The following is a 21,985-nucleotide window of genomic DNA, read 5'->3' as shown; positions in this document are numbered from 1 at the left end:
TATCTGGAGGGGTTCCACTCTTGGACTGGCCTCTTCATCATCATCTCTCACTTTACAAGTCATCATAATGTATTTTTACTGTCTGCCCCATTACAAAATGTGTATAATTGCACGAAATTAGCTTTAAAAATGCAACATTTTCTCTCAGACTCATGACAAAATGTGTAGAATAGAATAAACTGCAAATGTTTCTGTGTTGAAATGCAGGAAGTTAGCTGTTCCCCCCCCCCCCCAAAGTTTTTTTGGGGGAGAGACTTCCACTTATCCTTCCACTTATACTGTGTTTTCAAAATACCCCTCGAGAGGCATAATCAGTCATGTCAAGCTGAGAAGAATTGCAGGAAATGCGTTTTAAAATGTCAAAAATTCTGGGGGAGGACCCCCCCCAACCCCCGTCTCCTGTTCATCCCCTCCCATATCTACACCACAATTGCACCAATCACTGGAAATAATGATAAGAGCATTTTCCTGTATGTTCTTACCTTGACATGAGGTATTCCTGGATTCAGCTAGAAATCACCAGAAAACACAAAATCACTTTCAAAGGAGAATGTGTTCATAGAGCGATAGAGAGAGCTTGGAATGTGCTCTGTCAACATGCCCACTCTCAGAAGGAAACCCTCTGTAAACACAAGTCTAGCTTGTCCCCCTGATGTTTAAAGACACAGCTGCATTCTGGTGCAGTGCTTTTTTATGTTTCAAGTTTTAATGTAATGTGCACAAGTACAGTGAAATGCCTTTTTTGCAAGCTCTAAACCCAACAATGCAGTAATCAATATCAATGTAATACTAAAAATAACAGAAGGTAGAACAAAAACACAAAATAAATAAAAATAAGAAATACGAAATTAGAAGAACATGACAAAGTAAGAAGCTACATACAGGATCAGATCCAATACCATATTTACAATGTGCAGGGATACTGGAGTGATAGAGGTAGATATGTATAGGGGTAAGGTGACTAGGCATCAGGATGTATGATAAACAGAGTAGCAGCAGCGTAAATTAAAATTGTATGTAAATGTGTGTGTGTAGTCAGTATAAATGTGTGCATGGTATGTGTGTGTTGGAGTGTCAGTGTGCGTGAGTGTGTAGACTCCTGTGAGTGTGCATAGAGACAGTGCAAAAATAAAAATACAAGGGTCAACTCAGTCAGTGTAGCCATTTTGTTAGCTATTTAGCAGTCTTATGGCTCAGGGATAGAAACTGTTCAGGAGCCTGTTGGTGTCAGACTTGATGCAACGGTACTGCTTGCCATGCGGAAGCAGAGAGAACAGTCTATGGCTTGGGTGGCCCCAGTGATGTACTGGGCTATCCACACCGTCCTCTGTAGCGCCATGTGATCAAGGGTGGTGCTGTTGCCATACCAAGCAGTGATTCAGCCAGTCAAGATGCTCTGAATGGAGCAGCTGTATAACTTTTTGAGGATTTGAGGGCCCATGCCAAACCTTTTCAACTTCCTGAGGTCCACACATGCGCGCACGACTGTGCTTAGTAATTTGGACCCCGAGGAACTTGAAGCTCTTGACCGTCTTGTCCATGGATCCAGTGACCATCCATGGCAGGGTTGGAGAGAATGCACTGGCTGTCACAAAGGTAAGAGAGGGCGGAAGGGAGGGAGGAGCACAGGAATTCAATGTGTTTGATGCATACAGTTACAGTGAGTTATATAACAACAGGGGGTAACAGGCTGGGACCTAGTTTGCTGGCTCAAAGTGTGAAGAAGAACTCCATTGCTCTACAAAGGAAGAATAAACAAACATTGACAAAGAAGAATGTCTGGCATTTCTAACTGTTTAGAGACTGTGATTTGTACCAGAGCAACAGTGGTGTGTGGATGGATACATCTGTTTAAAAAGCAAAACACAACTTACTAAGACCACATCAAAGACTGTTTTGCATACCACATTGTACACCGTCACTGTCTAATCCATGGAGCTGTTGAAAAACAACAATGATTTATTTTATTTTATTAATTTCAACAGTTCATCAGTACAATATACAAATAATCACACAGAAAGAACAGAAATGAAGCAAAACTTCTAGTTCACCAACTAACACAAGCAGCAGATTATTGAGATCATTAAATTCTGCTATGTAAGGCTTCAGAGTAGAGACCCCCTAGTGGTCAAATAGGAGAACAGCACTATTTAAAAGCAACTATGTATGTGATTCCAGTATACCAACAGTTTATTCCAACTGAATAGGGATTTAAGAAATATTTGGTCACACCTTATATTATATTGATGTAATTACTGTGTATATATTCCTACAAGAACCCTAGGGTTAGGGTAGCACTGGTCCAGGGCGTTTGTGAAGGTTCAGCATTAGCAAGCATCACAAACACCATGGACCAGAGCTATGGTTAGGGTTAAGGCTTGGGTTATGAGAGGACGGATGGCCTTACCCTGAGACAAGCAGCTCTCCATCAGAAGAGAAGATACAGGAGAGCACAGGGGCCGACTGGCCAGTCACAGTGGTGCAGCTGCATCTCACAGCCTGAGAATCAATAACTCACAAAGACCTCCTGTAGAAAAGACCTTATCACCCACACCCCACTGTCTGTCTGACTGTCTGTCCCACTGACCACCCCTCCGACTATCCCTGCCCCCTGCCCTTGGCCACAACCACAGCTGGATTAACAAATTAGAGAGAGGCTGCCAGTAACCACTGAACAACACTCTGGACACTGAGGCCGGGGTTCAATCCAAGGCGCTTTTTAATCTAAGGAGCTTTATATATAAATGTTATGGTTTGTATGGAGACTTTTGCCTGTCACCTTTATAAAGTGCATTTGTCAGCTGTCCAGTGCACTGCTCTATAACACGCCTTGGATTTAATCCTGGCTGGACTGTCCCTTTAGGAGTAGGCTATACACTATACATAGTGCATTTTAATTAAGTTATGCCAAATGATTTATTTGCAGGTTGACAACCAAGCACTGTGGTAAAACAATTGTTGTCCTTTTTAAAATTCATCTGATCTACATTATATTTTTTCCTCCTGGCAAGATTCAAAATCAGTAATTGCTTCTTTTTAATTGCTTTTCATTTGCCTTTACAGGCTGAGTAAGCAGTGATGGCCATGTGGCTGTTAAAATTCACAGTGAATAAAGAGAAGGTAATTATATTTCTAAAACACTACAGGAAAATAAAGGGAAGGAAACATGAATAATAGCACATCAGCACCAGGAAGCAGAAGGCCAGTTCAATTGAAAGGTTACTGACACAAAAGAGAACCGACATTGTTTGACTAAAAAAATTCCATCGATGTGGCTAAGTCCATCTGCAAAAGACAATTTCCTCTGAATGTGGTACAATAAACTTGGTCTGCACTGCCCATTCTGTAGCCTATGAGTGGCACATGTTCTCTGGTTTCATTCCCTGTGCTGCTGTGTGCTTCCTTCAGTGTGCTGCTGCTCTAAGCAAAGGCACCACAACACATCCCTGTGGAACACCACTCAGGATGCACATATCACATCTCACCCAGGAACTGCGGTTACCACAGCAACAGAGACAGGTTAGCCACTGTATAAGTAGCACTAGACCATCCACCACTTTCCAAAGGGTAATGCGAAGCCTACTATCTGGCCATTCAGGCCCATTCTAATATTTGTTCAATTCATGGCCTGAGGTGCTGACCTGTTGCACTCTCTATAACCACTGTGGCCCTGCTGGTCATCTATGAACGTTTTAACATCTTGAAGAACGATCTGGCCTTAATGGCCATGTACTCTTATAATCTCCACCCGGCACAGCCCGAAGAGGACTGGCCACCCCTCACAGCCTGGTTCCTCTCAAGGTTTCTTCCTAGGTTCCAGGCTTTCTAGGGAGTTTCTCCTAGCCACCGTGCTTCTACATCTGCATTGCTTGCTCTCTGGGGTTTTAGGCTGGGTTTCTGTATAAGCACTTTGTGACAACTGCTGATGTAAAAAGGGCTTCAGAAATACATTTGATTGATTGATGGCAGTGTTTGTGGTTTGTTAAAGGGCATTATTGCTTCCATTTGTATGCTTTTCATTGGGTTGTTGACTGTAGGCTACGGTTATGGAATGGGCAGATATATCAAAATACTGTATATCAGATGATGATCACAGTCCAAAACAAAGACCAGATATTGGATTCTATAAGAACTAGTATGTGTCTGAAATACAGAAGAGTAACTATAAACAATGTTTGGATACATTTATTGATTTTCAAATTGAAACATATCTTAAACCCACTGGGCAGATACTTGCTGGTCTTCAATCTGATATGACTGAAAGCAATCTATTATTGATGAGTATTATTTTCAGCACTGATGCTGTTTGTTCTAAAACACTAATGCAATTATTTTCTTCAGTGCAGACAATTCAAGGTTGACGATGCTGTGCTCGATCTCTTTATCTATTCCTGTGTGTGTGTGTGTGTGTGTGTGTGTAACAGAGGCCAGGCCAGCCTACGCGTTATAACATGCTGTGATACGATCCATATCTTCAGTTGACTGTCCTGTCCACAGGAGGCCAATCGAAACTGCACTGAAGTGCCATCTATGAAGGAGCGGTGGAACAAACCCGGCACATTGACTCTCCATCATGAGACATTAATAACTGTGTGGTTAGAACATTTGGTTATAATAATAAAACCTTCCAATGGTTCTTTCTTTATTCAAGTCCCCACAGAGACTGCCACGAAGCTCTAGGAATGCCATAGAAAGGGGGTTTCTAAATAAAGCTATTTATAGTCTGAATTTTAACTCTCCGTACTAAGTCTGAGTCCCAAATGGCACCCTATTGGGTCCAGGTAAAAAGTAATGCACTATATAGGGAATTGGGTGTCATTTGGGATTGAACCTATGTATGGCTTTTCTCAGTTTTACACCTCAACAGGGCACTATCCCAATGTGTTGAAGAGAAGGGTGCCCTGAGGAGAGGATCACGCAACTGACGTATGTTTTAATCTGACCAATGTCAAACTCGGGTGCAAAGTGGCAGCAGGTCACCCCCAGGTCATGGACGTCCTTCTCCGCATGGAGCTGCTTCATGTCCAGATCCCACACTTTGATATCTCCAGACGTGTACACCCTGTAACAAACCTCTGACCACACAGAGTGAAGCAGCACGCCATCCCTGTGGTCTCTGTCACGGCACCAGACCTGGGAAGATGAACAGTGGAATATGATGTACCATTTGTACCATTTTGATAGCCTATGCGGAGTCGGTAAAAAACGGCAACATCCGGTTTTCAGTGATACAGTATCTTTAATCTAGCTTCCATTTCCCCTGAAACCCAGATGTGGGGACTCCATTCAGGTGTTTCTTTTACACCTGCTATGAAGATTACCTATGCTGATTAGGTTGGATCAATGAGGACAAGCAATAGGATGTTTTTTTTTTAATTTAGAGACCATTGGCATTATTTGTAAATTTAACATAAGTTTATTATCATAGGATATGTATTTACAAGAATTTCCCTTAGACCTATACATGTTTTATTTATTACTATTATAAAGATTGGTTCTCTAATCTCTAAGGGCATCAGGGCAATGCGACATAGGGAGGAGTTTATATACTCTAAGTGAAAATACCAAAGGGCCACGGTTCCATCTGATTTCCCGGACAGCAGGGGGAGGAGTCGGGAGACAGCGATCACACCCTGACGGGGCTGTGGCCAGGATGCTGTAATTTTGCCATTAGCTCACCTGTCACCAACTCGAAATAGTCGACGCGTCTGTGGAGCAGCTGGACAGGTAGGTGCCACGAACTGAAACAGTGAACTCCATAACCGTGCCCTGACAGAGGCGAAAACAGAAGCTCCGAGAAGTCATTCCTGTTATATATTCGTATGGTTTTATCCCATGAGCAAGTCGCTAGTAGTGTAGGGGAGAGCGCGCACCAATACACTTCATATCGATGGTCGTGGAGTGTGCGCATTAATGACACCATTTTTGTCACTGTTGATAGATATTCGTCCTGTAAATAAAATATAATAACCTCAGCCTACACAAGGTGGCGCAAAACATGCTGTAGGTAGCCTACACATATTCACTGGATATGGAATAATTCACCAGCAATATGCCATAAGTAGGTAGCTAGGTACTATCGTGTGTGTGTGATACCTCACCAAAAACAAAGCTTTGATTATTATGAACTATCAAGTGTTTTATTTTCATTGGCTTTAATAAAATATATACACTGAGGAACATCTTCCCAATATTGAGTTGCACATAATTTTGCCCTCAGAACAGCCTCAATTCGTCGGGGCTTGGACTCGACAAGGTGTCGAAAGCTTTCCACAGGGATGCTGGCCCATGTTAACTCCAATGCTTCTCACAGTTGTGTCAAGTTGGCTGGATGTCCTTTGGGTGGTGGACCTGTCTTGATGTTCAGCGTGAAAAACCAAGCAGCATTGCAGTTCTTGACACACTCAAACCGGCTCACCTGGCATCTACTACCATACCCCATTCAAAGGCACTTAAATATTTTGTCTTGCCCATACCCTCTGAATGGCACAAATACACAATCCATGTCTCAATTGTCTCAAGGCTTAAAAATCCTTCTTTAACCGGTCTCCTCCCGTTCATCTACACTGATTGAAGTGGATTTAACAAGTGACATCAATAAGGGATCATAGCTTTCACCTGGATTCACCTGGTCAATCTACTGTATGTCATGGAAAAAGCATGTTTTGTACACTGTGTAAGTGATATTGTTTATAATGACCGAATCTAAAACACATAATTGAAAAGGAAAGCGTTGCTTACCTTAACTGTTATCCGCATGCAGACGCTACTAGAGCCAGGTGGAGCTTACCTTTTGTACACAAGAAACATCATAGCTGATTGCATAACACTCATGTGACACTGGGAGTTGTTAGGTTCATGTGCAGTAGTAGGTGATGTCCTGTTATTCACTGACATGTTTCTCAAATATGATATAGACTAATCTCCCTCCACTCTCTTCAGACAAACCTAGTAGTCAAATTACATTAAAATTACCTTGCTAAATAGTAGGCCTATAATATAGCATATGGCAGGCCATCTGGGCTTTGTAATGTGAGAAGAAATACAGGACAAAGCCCAGATGTCCTGCCAACAGAAATGTTTGCAGTTTAGAAAATAAATATGAAGTAAAGCAAAATACAGTGTTGAAAAAGATCATTTTTATTAGATCCGTGCCACATACACACTAGTGAAAAATAATGCTCCTACAAAAAAAATCTACTTTTCCCCACAATATTCATAAATAAAATAACTTCAAGTACTCTCAATCAGGTACAAAAAAAACTGCTCAAGATGCCACCAGTAGGCCATGACACACAGCAAGATTCAAACACAGTGGTTATTACCAGGGTTGGGGTCAAACCCATTTAAATTCCAGTCAATTTAGAAAGGAAACCAAATTCCAATTCCAAACTTTCCTCATTGAAAAGCATTGAAGAGAATTGGAATTTCAGTGTACTTCCTGAATTTAATGGAATTTAAATGGAATTGACCCCCACCCTGGTTATTACAAAATGTTATCGTGTCCTTGGGTCTGTGGCAAGGCAAATAGAGAGAAATGCTTTAATGAAAGGTACTGTGCATCGCAATGCATTCTATACTGATGATAGGATGATGATGACAGAATTGGAGGCCCACGAGGGTTGACATTTCGTATACTGGCACGCACACACACACACACACACACAAATACAAAATCAAAGGATTGAAATAATATCCTCCACACACTTTTGAGAGGGCAGGCACTACCAAGATTGAGGAGACCACAGTGTTCGCAGAGGATATACAGAACAGGCAGTATACATGTATTTATCACTTTAAGACTGAAATTAAACACTACAATCATTCTAAGGCATAAACAATATCAGATGTCTTGTAACAATACTATATGTGCACATCATACATATTACCATCAATACTTAATATTAACATTAATGAACAGTATATACAGATGTGCCATTGTTGCCTCACTGTCAAGGTTAAGTTAGCGATGCAAACATACATTGAAACGCAGCATTACAGTATTACCGTCATGAATCTTGTGGCGCCCTGGAGGCACAGAGCAGTGTAAACAATTCATTTTTTTCTTGGCTTTTGTTTTATGTTCGGAAAACATTCCGTAAGATTTTCTTTAAAACAGTTTTGCTGTTTTCTTCCTTTTCTTAGAAAATGAAAATCATTTTCACTGATAAATAATTGGCAAAATTAAATACATTCACTGTAATATTATATGTACAGTTAGTTGGAAAGCTTTTGTTCCCAGTTACAGCTCTGATGGTGGTGGATTCAGTGTGGTTTCTTCTAGGAAATGGTATTGCACTTTAAAAACACCCACCCCTTTTGTCTGAAACTCTTCGGGTGCATTTCCTTGCTCTCACACAACCAGCATTGTACTGTACATCAGTGAAATCAATACGTAGAATTACGATTGTAAATTAATGAAGATTCCCTGGTTGCTGACAGAGAGTCTTGAGCCTTAGGTCTTGAAGACAGTCTTCAGACCAATACTGGCACTCTGCTTGTGAGTGTAAAGTGGTTACTGCTGGTCCCATACAGTATAGTGAGGATAAAGTAGTTAAAACAAGCCTAGTTGGTTTGTTTTAACAGTTCAGTCCATCTCTTCTCAAAAAAACTCCTCATGTTATGTCCTGCTCGCCCAATGTCCGAATTATCTTCGTTAAACTTTTCACAGTTATCAAAAACCAAGTTGACGTCGATGATAAACGTCTCAAGGTTAAAGTACCTGTAAATTGAGACGCATAGCATTTAATTATGAAATGTATGACATTGAATCCCACAGGGGAATAACAATGTGAACAAAAGCATGAAAAAGAAAGCCATAATCTTTGCAGCTGACCGAATTTTTACGTATAATACAGGTATCAGAATTAAATGAATAAGACACATTGTATGCAAATTATTTTTCATGCTAATGGTATGGTACATACTGGCTGTTAACAAGTTTCTCTCGGATAGTGGAGAAGTCCATGGGTTTCCTGATGACTTTCTTGTAGCCCGGGACAGATTTGGGGTTGACAGGGTTCAGGAAGGGCCAGGCATCCTGGTGACCCTCCAGCTCAGCCAGCAGCACCCTGTGGAGAACAAGGAGTCAACCAAGAGATGATCCTCACATTAACTACAGTATGCATGGGGATGCATCAGACACTGCAGCAACTAGTGTATGTTAGCCTGAGTGCCAGATCGGTTTGTGCTATCATGCCAACTCCGTCACTCATTGTCATGCCAAACATGTTTGGCTTGACAATGACAGCAATGGAGTTGACAAGAGCACAAACAGATCTGGGACCAGTGTAAGCGTAGCCCATGTCACTTCCGGGGTCAATAGTATTATAATACCTGCACAAGTTCAGATCCTTATAATTGTCTCTGGCTGACGTGGCCGTCTTAGCCTTCTTCACACAGACAGGACTAGTACTGTCCTGCTTGGACTGGTTTGTGACTGGGCCCTCCTCTCCTGGGCTCTTCCTCTTTTTGGGCTCTTTGCTCCCTTTCTTTGGAGTGCTGGTGCTGGCAGCATCGTCCTCAGAGACCTCTGTGCTGGCTACGGACGATGGCATCCTGCTCCGCTTTACCTCGGTGCTTCTCTTCCCTCCTCCGGCTGCTCCCGCTCGGCTCTGCTGCTTCTTATTCTTGGGGGATTGACCGCTCGCCTGAATGACACAAAATATGCTGAGTGGAGGCATCTCGCATTCACTGAGGATCACACTTGTCGTCGTGAATTGAATGAATTGGACTTTTGCTTTTGGGTGTATTTATTCCATTTCGTTTATGAGTTTTTGTGAGTAGGATAGACCCTTGTGATAAGACGCTGCATTTTGGCTGTGGACAATAAAAGGTCATTTTGAAGGGGCACCTCGTTTTGAAGGACTTAAACATCTACGGTAAGATTTCTTACACTGGAAGCCTGAGGTTGGATAAATTCCTTAATTAAGGGGTCCCTCTCTTTTCTCTGTTCTGTGAATTGTAAGTTGGGCTACCTGCAACTGAAGGCAAAGGTTACTGTACCTTCGATATGCAAGCAGGACAAAACCAGTCACCGTCAGGTATTGTGGTGATCTTGGGTTTATGGCAGTACGTGTGGCAGCCTTTGTCACAGCCATCACAGAGTAAGAGCAGTTCCTCATTATCCCCCTTTCGACACAACTGGCAGTACTGCAGAGTAACATACCAGGATGCACTGTCAAACTGGGTGCTCTCTGAGGAGGTACTTCACACTTAGGGCAACATTTTCCCCTTGCAAAAACAACTGCGCTATGAACTAACACATTCTAAATAACACCAGGATTTCCTTAAATAAAATAACTTTCAAGTTTGACAGAAAGAAAGGACAGGCTCCTGGTAGTACAGAGCTCCGTTACTGTAACTAGAGCTATTGCATTGTGGTGGCATGCCGCATATGTATCTCACTGTAACTATACTGAACAAAAATATAAACGCAACAGGTAAAGTGTTGGTCCCATGTTTCATGAGCTGAAATAAAAGATCCCAGATATTTTCCATATGCACAAAAAGCTTATTTCTCTAAACTTTTGTGCACCAATTTGTTAACATCCCTGTTAGTGAGCATTTGATCATTTGTCAAGATAATCCATCCACCAGACAGGAGTGGCATATCAAGAAGCTGATTAAACAGCATGAACATTACACAGATGCACCTTGTGCTGGGGACAATAAAAGGCCACTCAAGTTTTGAGGGAGCATGCAATTGGCATGCTGACTGCAGGAATGTCCACCAGAGCTGTTGCCAGGTAAAAACTCATTCTGATTAGCTGGGCCTGGCTCCCAAGTGGGTGGGCCTATGCCCTCCCAGGCACACCCATGGCTGTGCCACTGCCCAGTCATGTGAAATCCATAGATTAGGGCCTAATGAATTATTTCAATTGACTGATTTCCTTATATGAACTGTAACTCAGCAAAATCTTTTAAATTGTTACATGTTGCGTTTATATTTTTGTTCAGTATAAATCTCTGGTTAAACTTAAATTCCTCCTGACGGAAATTTTTCAAGAAAGGTCGACAGATTATAATTTAATTTACAGTGCGTTAGTTTACAGTGCAGGTGACTTTGCGAGAGGAAAATGTAGCTCAAAGCCTTTTAGAGAATCTCTCGGAGACACTAACGGACAGACAGTCGTACCACTTTCATGATGGATCTCTCCCATGCGATGGACTTCTGGAGCTGCTGGACGCAGAGAGCCAGCTGGGCAGCGCTGCGGACCTCGCCCAGGGCCTTGCGCCACACCTTCATGCCAGGGGCCAGCCCCTCTTCCCCCCTGAGACAGGAAAAGGCACCATGGTCAGAGAACCAGCCACTCACATCACATAGAACAGTCAATGACAAGAACCAAGCTCACCGACCAACAGCAGTGCACAGAAAGCCACACGAGTATAAGAGTGTTTGGTTACAGCAGCCAGTTTTAAGAGAAACAGTGAGGGAAAAAAGTATTTGATTCCCTGCTGATTTTGTACGTTTGCCCACTGACAAAGAAATGATCAGTCTATAATTAATAATGGTAGGTTTATTTGAACAGTGAGAGACAGAATAACAACAAAATAATCCAGAAAAACGCATGTCAAAAATGTTATAAATTGATTTGCATTTTAATGAGGGAAATAAGTATTTGACCCCCTCTCAATCAGAAAGATTTCTGGCTCCCAGGTGTCTTTTATACAGGTAATGAGCTGAGATTAGGAGCACACTCTTAAAGGGAGTGCTCCTAATCTCAGTTTGTTACCTGTATAAAAGACACCTGTCCACAGAAGCAATCAATCAATCAGATTCCAAACTCTCCACCATGGCCAAGACCAAAGAGCTCTCCAAGGATGTCAGGGACAAGATTGTAGACCTACACAAGGCTGGAATGGGCTTCAAGACCATCGCCAAGCAGCTTGGTGAGAAGGTGACAACAGTTGGTGCGATTATTGCAAATGGAAGAAACACAAAATAACTGTCATTCTCCCTCGGCCTGGGGCTCCATGCAAGATCTCACCTCATGGAGTTGTAATGATCATGAGAACGGTGAGGAATCAGCCCAGAACTACACGGGAGGATCTTGTCAATGATCTCAAGGCAGCTGGGACCATAGTCACCAAGAAAACAATTGGTAACACACTACGCTGTGAAGGACTGAAATCCTGCAGCGTCCGCAAGGTCCCCCTGCTCAAGAAAGCACATATACATGCCCGTCTGAAGTTTGCCAATGAACATCTGAATGATTCAGAGGAGAACTGGGTGAAAGTGTTGTGGTCAGATGAGACCAAAATGGAGCTCTTTGACATCAACTCAACTCGCCGTGTTTGGAGGAGGAGGAATGCTGCCTATGGCCCCAAGAACACCATCCCCACTGTCAAACATGGAGGTGGAAACATTATGCTGTGGGGGTGTTTTTCTGCTAAGGGGACAGGACAACTTCACCGCATCAAAGGGACGATGGACGGGGCCATGTACTGTCAAATCTTGGGTGAGAACCTCCTTCCCTCAGCCAGGGCATTGAAAATGGGTCGTGGATGGGTATTCCAGCATGACAATGACCCAAAACACACGGCCAAGGCAACAAAGTAGTGGTTCAAGAAGAAGCACATTAAAGTCATGGAGTGGCCTAGCCAGTCTCCAGACCTTAATCCCATAGAAAATCTGTGGAGGGAGCTGAAGGTTTGAGTTGCCAAACGTCAGCCTCGAAACCTTAATGACTTGGAGAAGATCTGCAAAGAGGAGTGGGACAAAATCCCTCCTGAGATGTGTGCAAACCTGGTGGCCAACTACAAGAAACGTCTGACCTCTGTGATTGCCAACAAGGGTTTTGCCACCAAGTACTAAGTCATGTTTTGCAGAGGGGTCAAATACTTATTTCCCTCATTAAAATGCAAATCAATTTATAACATTTTTGACATGTGTTTTTCTGGATGTTTGTGTTGTTATTCTGTCTCTCACTGTTCAAATAAACCTACCATTAAAATTATAGACTGATCATGTCTTTGTCAGTGGGCAAACGTACAAAATCAGCAGGGGATCAAATACTTTTTTCCCTCACTGTACAAGACTCCACCCGGTGACTGACATGCCTCATAGTTACATTCTGGAGCCTGTACAGACTGCCAGACTGCCATAGTACAGACTGCCATAGTGAGACAATGAGTTAACATAGAACCACGTGTTACCAGTGTGATGCACCATGCAGAGCTACAGTACAGACCGGCTTCCAAAGAGACAGATACAACCACCTACGGTGAGAGACATCACAAAGGAACCAAACCCACGACGCACACAGTAGCAACGAGAGAAGAGGAGAAAGGAACAGGCACCCAAGACACCGAAAAGAACTAAATAGGCTCCAGTGAAGCAGAGGGAAGCACAAAATAGTGTTCAAAATGGGAATTTGGATGGACCTACCCTTCACCATCAACACTATGGGATGGTGCGGGAGCAGGGACAGTGACCGTACCCAGCACATTATCCAGTTTGACCTGAACGGTGGTACTTAAGGGGCTCTTCAGGTACCTTCGCTCGATGTTCCTCTCCAGCTCGGCCAGCCGTGTTACAGCTATATCTAGGGGGTTGTTGACGTGCCGCACCAGGCTGTTGTTGCCACTGGCCCTCGCCTTCTCCCCTGTAGGCTGCTCCTCCCCGGCTGGAAACAGCTTAGTGAAGGGCTTGTGTTCATGGTAGACCAGGTCCCCTTTCTCTGACTGGGGCTCCGGATACATCCAACCCTGGGAGGAGAGAGAGAGAGAGAGAGAAAAACAACAGTGGTGAAATCAAAAGCTTTTGTTTGCGCGTGTGTTGTATGTGGAATACAGTATACTCAGCATACTCTTATACAGTATACTCTTTCTTCATTGCCGACGGGCTCCTTCTCCACTACCTACCACAGGCTCCAGTATGGATACAGTGCTATAGATGGATACTGAGTACAAGAGCTTTACTCTACCTTGACCTGAAGGCTGGCCGAGGTGACCTTCCTCTCCAGCTCCTCCACCTGCTGCAGCACAGCAATGTCCATCTCCATGGCCTGCTCCTCCACACACCAGCTCTCCACTGTCTCCTCACTCACCCCATTCTCCTCCAGCTCAGACTCGTCAATCACCACCACTGGAGAGAGTGAGGGAGGAATCAACTCAAGACCCCACAAAAATTAAACTTTTCTCCCCTAAAACTAAGTTTACTACAATTATTGTATCTTAGTATGTACTGTGAAGTTTGGGAGGGATATTTTCTAATATAGGGAGGCAGTGTTTTCATTGACATTGTATTTGGCAGGGCGAGCCCCCTGCCTAGCTCTGTAGAGAAGAGTTAATAGGCTAGAAAAAAAATGTGAACTCATCATGAGGGGCCGCAGTGGCTTGCAGGTCTGCGTATCCACATCCATACCCCACACATGCAGTCAGAGCCGGCCCTAGTATTTTGGGGGCCCTAAGTGACATTCTGTTGGGAACATTTCTGTGCCCCCCCTCTTTACAGCACAGAGAAATAAATGACGTTTTAGAATTCATTTCCTGCAATTCTACACATTTTACCATGGGCGGGGAAAATATTTAGCAATTTTCTAACTTTTTTACAAACACATTTCAAAATTGCACCTTGTGTATTCTACTATTCCAACTCTCAACGGTAAGTTGAGACCCCGACTGAGTTCCCCCCCCCCCCCTCAAAAAAAGGGGGTCGCGGGCCATGAGCCGCCAGTTGCCCATCCCTGGTCAGAATATAACTGGCATCAAAGCTACAGTGGGGAAAAAAAATATTTTGTCAGCCACCAATTGTGCATGTTCTCCCACTTAAAAAGATGAGAGAGGCCTGTAATTTTCATCATAGGTACACGTCAACTATGACAGACAAATTGAGAAAAAAAATCCAGAAAATCACATTGTAGGATTTTTAATGAATTTATTTGCAAATTATGGTGGAAAACAAGTACAGTGGGGAAAAAAAGTATTTAGTCAGCCACCAATTGTGCAAGTTCTCCCACTTAAAAAGATGAGGGAGGCCTGTAATTTTCATCATAGGTACACGTCAACTATGACAGACAAAATGAGAAAAAATATTCCAGAAAATCACATTGTAGGATTTTTAATGAATTTATTTACAAATTATGGTGGAAAATAAGTATTTGGTCAATATCAAAAGTTTCTCAATACTTTGTTATATACCCTTTGTTGGCAATGACACAGGTCAAACGTTTTCTGTAAGTCTTCACAAGGTTTTCACACACTGTTGCTGGTATTTTGGCCCATTCCTCCATGCAGATCTCCTCTAGAGCAGTGATGTTTTGGGGCTGTCGCTGGGCAACACGGACTTTCAACTCCCCTCCAAAGATTTTCTATGGGGTTGAGATCTGGAGACTCCAGGACCTTGAAATGCTTCTTACGGCCACTCCTTCGTTGCCCGGGTGGTGTGTTTGGGATCATTGTCATGCTGAAAGACCCAGCCACGTTTCATCTTCAATGCCCTTGCTGATGGAAGGAGGTTTTCACTCAAAATCTCACGATACATGGCCCCATTCATTTTTCCTTTACATGGATCAGTCGTCCTGGTCCCTTTGCAGAAAAACAGCCCCAAAGTATGATGTTTTCACTCCCATGCTTCACAGTAGGTATGGTGTTCTTTGGATGCAACTCAGCATTCTTTGTCCTCCAAACACGACAAGTTGAGTTTTTACCAAAAAGTTATATTTTGGTTTCATCTGACCATATGACTTTCTCCCAATCCTCTTCTGGATGCACTCTAGCAAACTTCAGACGGGCCTGGACATGTACTGGCTTAAGCAGGGGGACACGTCTAGCACTGCAGGATTTGAGTCCCTGGCGGCGTAGTGTGTTACTGATGGTAGGCTTTGTTACTTTGGTCCCAGCTCTCTGCAGGTCATTCACTAGGTCCCCCGTGTGGTTCTGGGATTTTTGCTCACCGTTCTTGTGATCATTTTGACCCCACGGGGTGAGATCTTGCGTGGAGCCCCAGATCAAGGGAGATTATCAGTGGTCTTGTATGTCTTCCATTTCCTAATAATTGCTCCCACAGTTGATTTCTTCAAACCAAGCTGCTTACCTATTGCAGATTCAGTCTTCCCAGCCTGGTGCAGGTCTACAATTTTGTTTCTGGTGTCCTTTGACAGCTCTTTGGTCTTGGCCATAGTGGAGTTTGGAGTGTGACTGTTTGAGGTTGTGGACAGGTGTCTTTTATACTGATAACAAGTTCAAACAGGTGCCATTAATACAGGTAACGAGTGGAGGACAGAGGAGCCTCTTAAAGAAGAAGTTACTGGTCTGTGAGAGCCAGAAATCTTGCTTGTTTGTAGGTGACCAAATACTTATTTTCCACCATAATTTGCAAATAAATTCATTAAAAATCCTACAATGTGATTTTCTGGAATTTTTTTTCTCATTTTGTCTGTCATATTTGACGTGTACCTATGCTGAAAATTACAGGCCTCTCTCATCTTTTTAAGTGGGAGAACTTGCACAATTGGTGGCTGACTAAATACTTTTTTTCCCCAATGTATTTGGTCACCTACAAACAAGCAAGATTTCTGGCTCTCACAGACCTGTATCTTCTTCTTTAAGAGGCTCCTATGTCCTTCACTCGTTACCTGTATTAATGGCACCTGTTTGATCTTGTTATCAGTATAAAAGACACCTGTCCACAACCTCAAACAGTCACACTCCAAACTCCACTATGGCCAAGACCAAAGAGCTGTCAAAGGACACCAGAAACAAAATTGTAGACCTGCACCAGGCTGGGAAGACTGAATCTGCAATAGGTAAGCAGCTTGGTTTGAAGAAATCAACTGTGGGAGCAATTATTAGGAAATGGAAGACATACAAGACCACTGATAATCTCCCTCGATCTGGGGCTCCACGCAAGATCTCACCCCGTGGGGTCAAAATGATCACAATAACGGTGAGCAAAAATCCCAGAACCACACGGGGGGACCTAGTGAATGACCTGCAGAGAGCTGGGACCAAAGTAACAAAGCCTACCATCAGTAACACACTACGCCGCCAGGGACTCAAATCCTGTAGTGCCAGACGTGTCCCCCTGCTTAAGCCAGTACATGTCCAGGCCCGTATGAAGTTTGCTAGAGTGCATTTGGATGATCCAGAAGAGGTTTGGGAGAATGTCATATGGTCAGATGAAACCAAAATAGAACTTTTTGGTAAAAACTCAACTCGTCGTGTTTGGAGGACAAAGAATGCCGAGTTGCATCCAAAGAACACCATACCTACTGTGAAGCATGGGGGTGGAAACATCATGCTTTGGGGCTGTTTTTCTGCAAAGGGACCAGGACGACTGATCCATGTAAAGGAAAAAATGAATGGGGCCATGTATCGTGAGATTTTGAGTGAAAACCTCCTTCCATCAGCAAGGGCATTGAAGATGAAACGTGGCTGGGTCTTTCAGCATTTCAAGCATTTCAAGGTCCTGGAGTGGCCTAGCCAGTCTCCAGATCTCAACCCCATAGAAAATCTTTGGAGGGAGTTGAAAGTCTGTGTTGCCCAGCGACAGCCCCAAAACATCACTGCTCTAGAGGAGATCTGCATGGAGGAATGGGCCAAAATACCAGCAACAGTGTGTGAAAACCTTGTGAAGACTTACAGAAAATGTTTGACCTGTGTCATTGCCAACAAAGGGTATATAACAAAGTATTGAGAAACTTTTGTTATTGACCAAATACTTATTTTCCACCATAATTTGCAAATAAATTCATAAAAAATCCTACAATGTGATTTTCTGGATTTTCTTTCCTCATTTTGTCTGTCATAGTTGACGTGTACCTATGATGAAAATTACAGGCCTCTCTCATCTTTTTAAGTGGGAGAACTTGCACAATTGGTGGCTGACTAAATACTTTTTCCCCCCACTGTACACAATGACTATTCAAAGCTGTCAGACAGCATCATTCAATCACGCTAACATGGTGTAAATGATGGTAACCCAAAGGACTGGTGGTAAAGACCATGTTAACTCTGACTGACATGATGCATCTAAACAATCCACTCTCTCCCTGCAGTGGGTTGACATTTCCGTGTAACAAGGGGACATTTTAAACAGAGGTCATGTAGCCTACCACATCATTAAAGGTCAGATTTAAAGAGTCACAAGATATATTGGATGTCTATGGATGCGTCTGAAGTGGCACCCTATTCCCTATATAGTGCACTACTTTTGACCAGAGCCCTATGGGCCGTGGTCAAAAGTAGTGCACTATAAACTCTGTTTATTAGGTACACCATCCCGTTCACAATAATGGTTTGCTCCTATAGACAGTGAGTCATGTGGCCGTGGCTTGCTATATAAAGCAGGCAGACAGGCATCGAGGCATTCAGTTACTGTTCGATTGAACGTTAGAATGGGCAAAAATAGTGACCTAAGCGACTTTGAGTGTGGTATGATCGTCAGTGCCAGACGCACCGGTTCCAGTATCTCAGAAACGGCCGGCCTCCTGGGCTTTTCACACACGACAGCGTCTAGGGTTTACCGAGAATGGTGCGACAAACAAAAAACATTCAGTCAGCGACAGTCCTGTGGACGAAAACAGCTTGTTGATGATGAGAGGTCGAAGGAGTGGCAAGAATCGTGCAAGATAACAGGCGGGCCACAAACAGGCAAAAAACGGTGCAGTACAACAGTGGTGTGCAGAATGGCATCTCGGAACGCATAATTCGTAGGTCCTTGTCATGGATGGGCTATTGCAGCAGACGACCACACCGGTTTCCACACCTATCAGCTAAAAACAAGAAGAAGCGGCTCCAGTGGGCACGCGATCTCCAACACTGGACAATTGAGGAGTGGAAAAACATTGCCTGGTCCGACGAATCCTGGTTCCTGTTGCGTCATGCTAATGGCAGAGTCAGGACTTGGTGTAAGCAGCATGAGTCCATGGCCCCATACTGCCTGGTGTCAACGATACATGCTGGTGGCAGTGGTGTAATGGTGTGGGGAATATCCCTTGATAACAATTGAGCAACGTTTCCATGCCCCAAAGAATTCAGGCTGTTCTGGAGGCAAAGGGGGGTCCGACCTGGTACTAGATAAACTGGCCACTATAGGGAATAGGGTTCCATTTCGGACGCAAACTATGTCTTTATTATATTTTATACAGCCTCCTGAGGAGGTCTAGAGGACAAGGGGATCCACTCACCATCTCTGTTCTTGGCGCAGGCCTGGGCGATGTACTCCATGTGTTTCTGGATCTGTTTCTGCAAGGCCTTCTCTCTGATGCCTCTGCTGTGAAAGGCCTTGACCAGGCTCCTCAACTCCTCCATGTCTGCCACTCTCCACCAGCCTGACAGCATATCTACATGAACACGACCATGTCAGTAAAGGACAAACCAGAATGTGCTGACTAACGGTTAAAAGCAGCGGGTTGCCGTCCTATCGGCCATAATTTTCTGTTCATTTCCAGGCGATTCTTTTCCTTATGTCAATAAAAACAGAATTAGCTATATACGTAATCAAATGTGGAAATTCATGGCAGCCACTTAAAATCCTCCTCAGCGCTTGAATGTGTCATTCTCCCATATTTCCTAGCAGCAGTGGGCAGTGTGCCATGCTTACCCTCTGGGATGGGCAGTGGGTCGGGGTAGTCCTGGGTCTTGGCCACCTCCACCACGGGGGACGGGGCAGAGGGGGGCTTCTCTCCGGCAGGGACTGGGGACTTACTCTTGCTGCTGGAGAGGCTGGCGGCTGCCAGGAAGGGGTTGCCATTACCTTCCACATGGTGGTAGACAGCGCCCAGGATGGAGGGTGGTAGAGGACTGGCAGAGAAGGGCAGGGTGGGGCTCATCATGCCACCGGGCCAGCCACAGAATGGCAGACCCATCATATGGACCCCCGACTTCACCTGCTGGGAGGACGGAGGAGTTCATGAAGAAGAATGCCCAGACAGTGGTGAGCAAGAATGTTATGTAGCAGATCTTAGTTCACTGACAACTAGCACAAATGCTGTCCATAAACCTATAATAAAGCATCATAGAATCAGACTTGAGCATCAGATGTGCTCATATGAATTGGCAAAACATCAAAAGACTACCTGGCAGTAGCAATATGTCTTGGTCGTATTCCACACCATGTTTTTTTTTTTTTTAGGGGGTAGATCAGCTTAATATTGCAGATAGATTGTAACTTCCATCAATGTAATTGTCTGCATCACTTCCAATGATATATATATATATATATATATATATATCTCACACACATACCTACATATACATACATGTCCATCCGGTTTGCTTCTATATGCCATATCTTTCTAACTGTGCTCTTTCACAAAAGCTCCCAACCTACATACTTATTATGGACACAGTATGCTTACATTATTAGTTATCTTGTTATTAGTTGTTGTTAGTTGTTATTAGTCCCATCCTTCAACTCCATTCACCATCTATCTCTTAACACCATCCATATAGGATTTCTATTTGCCATATATTTTAACTGTACTGTATTGTTTTACAAAAGTTCTGAACCTTTCTATTCTCATTGTTTCTACAGATTGTAAATTGAAAATGAACATTTTTGCTAAAAGTATTATTATATTATTGATCGATTGACTGACTTTTCAGATCACCCAGGAATTCTATTTGCAAGGTTAGCTCCAGGTAAATATTGCAATCCTTTAGCCATTCCTGGACCTGTGTCCAAAAACAAGCTACAAATGGACAGTACCAAAACAAATGATCTAATGATTCTGTCTCTTCGCAGCAAAATCTGAAGAGCTGGCAAGATTGTATCCCCCATATAAATAACATTCTATTGGTAGCAAGAATTGTATATAATAATTTAAATTGAAAGATTCTAAGTTTTGAATCCGGTGTCGTTTTGCGTATCAGTTCATAAACACTATGCCATCGGATCGGTACGTCAAAAATCTCTTCCCAACTATTTTGCAATCTATATAGGACGGCTGTCAATCCTTTAGTCCTTAAATAAACTTTTTTATTTATCACAGTTTTCTTTAACCAATTATGTTCTTTAATGCAAGGCCGACAGACAAGTTCATTACTTTCTCCCCCTTCCACTTTCCTCTTCCATTTTTGCGGTAAGGCTGCAATTATTTGGTTGTAATTTTGGGTAGAGCAGACATTTCCATATGTTTTTGTTAGCTGCATGTGAGACATAACTCCACCAGTCCTACCGATGATATCATTTACGAAGATTATACCTTTTTTAAACATTTTGTCAAAAAAAATAGTATATTTGAGTTTAACCACAATATTTGTTGCATTATTTGTTCTGTCGTTTCTGGAGGATTAAATTGAAATTGCAACCAACTTTCTATGGCTTGTTTTAGAAATAGTGATATTTGGGAGATTATTTCCTTTTCAAATAACTGAAAGTGAGAGGTTGTAATCTGAATAAAGGGAAAAAGGCCATTCTTGAACATTGGGTAAGACAATCTTACTAATTTGCTAGAGAACCAGTTCGGATTTAAGTATAACTTTTGTATGACTGAAGCTTTTAGTGATAGGTCTAATGCTTTAATATTTAATAATTTCTGTCCTCCGAATTCATATTCATTATATAAATAGGCCCGTTTAATTTTGTCTGGCTTGCCGTTCCAAATAAAATGGAATATTTTTTTCTCATATAATTTAAAAAACTGTTCGCTAGGCGTAGGCAAGACCATAAGCAAATAGGTAAACTGGGATAATACTAAAGAGTTAAATCAGGGTGATTTTCCCACAAATTGACAGGTATTTACCTTTCCATGGTAGCAAGATCTTATCTATTTTTGCTACATTTCTATTAAAATGTATTCCGAGTGTATCCACATCACCATCAGACCATTTTATTGGTAAACTACCGGTACATGGTAATGTAAATTTTTTATTTTTTAGTGATCAAATACGTAATATAGTACATTTGTCATAATTTGGTTGTAATCCAGAGAGGTTAGAAAATGTATCTAGATCCTCTATGAAGCTGTGGAGGGATTCAAGTTGTGGATTTAAAAGAAAACATGAATCATCAGCGTACAATGACACCTTTGTTTTT

General features: G+C 42.8%; 1 protein-coding gene and 1 pseudogene across 16 annotated transcripts in view; both read right to left on the bottom strand.

Annotated features, from left to right (window-relative positions):
* Positions 1 to 1,343: 1,343 nt before the first annotated feature.
* LOC121548339 lies at positions 1,344 to 5,923 on the bottom strand (annotated as a pseudogene).
* A 1,194-nt stretch (positions 5,924 to 7,117) lies between these two features.
* LOC121551945 (bromodomain adjacent to zinc finger domain protein 2B-like) overlaps positions 7,118 to 21,985 on the bottom strand; it is a 92,529-nt gene continuing 77,661 nt past the window's right edge. For 10 of the 16 annotated variants that reach the window (XM_045210407.1, XM_041864632.2, XM_045210415.1 and 7 more), the window contains 9 exons: positions 19,550 to 19,838; positions 19,134 to 19,289; positions 13,929 to 14,089; positions 13,391 to 13,710; positions 11,138 to 11,273; positions 10,006 to 10,152; positions 9,337 to 9,650; positions 8,928 to 9,071; positions 7,118 to 8,722 (listed from right to left, as the gene is read on the bottom strand). In XM_045210407.1, the coding sequence (XP_045066342.1) occupies positions 8,566 to 8,722; positions 8,928 to 9,071; positions 9,337 to 9,650; positions 10,006 to 10,152; positions 11,138 to 11,273; positions 13,391 to 13,710; positions 13,929 to 14,089; positions 19,134 to 19,289; positions 19,550 to 19,838 (1,824 nt within the window). In that variant the 3' untranslated portion in view covers positions 7,118 to 8,565. The remainder of the gene's footprint in view (positions 8,723 to 8,927; positions 9,072 to 9,336; positions 9,651 to 10,005; positions 10,153 to 11,137; positions 11,274 to 13,390; positions 13,711 to 13,928; positions 14,090 to 19,133; positions 19,290 to 19,549; positions 19,839 to 21,985) is intronic. The other 6 variants (XM_045210441.1, XM_045210448.1, XM_045210452.1 and 3 more) reach the window with 3 other exon arrangements.

The sequence above is a fragment of the Coregonus clupeaformis genome, chromosome 4 (assembly GCF_020615455.1).
Source record: "Coregonus clupeaformis isolate EN_2021a chromosome 4, ASM2061545v1, whole genome shotgun sequence".
Lineage (NCBI taxonomy): Eukaryota > Metazoa > Chordata > Actinopteri > Salmoniformes > Salmonidae > Coregonus > Coregonus clupeaformis.
The sequence above is the reverse complement of the archived record's forward strand: the minus strand, read 5'-3'. Positions and strand labels throughout refer to the sequence as shown.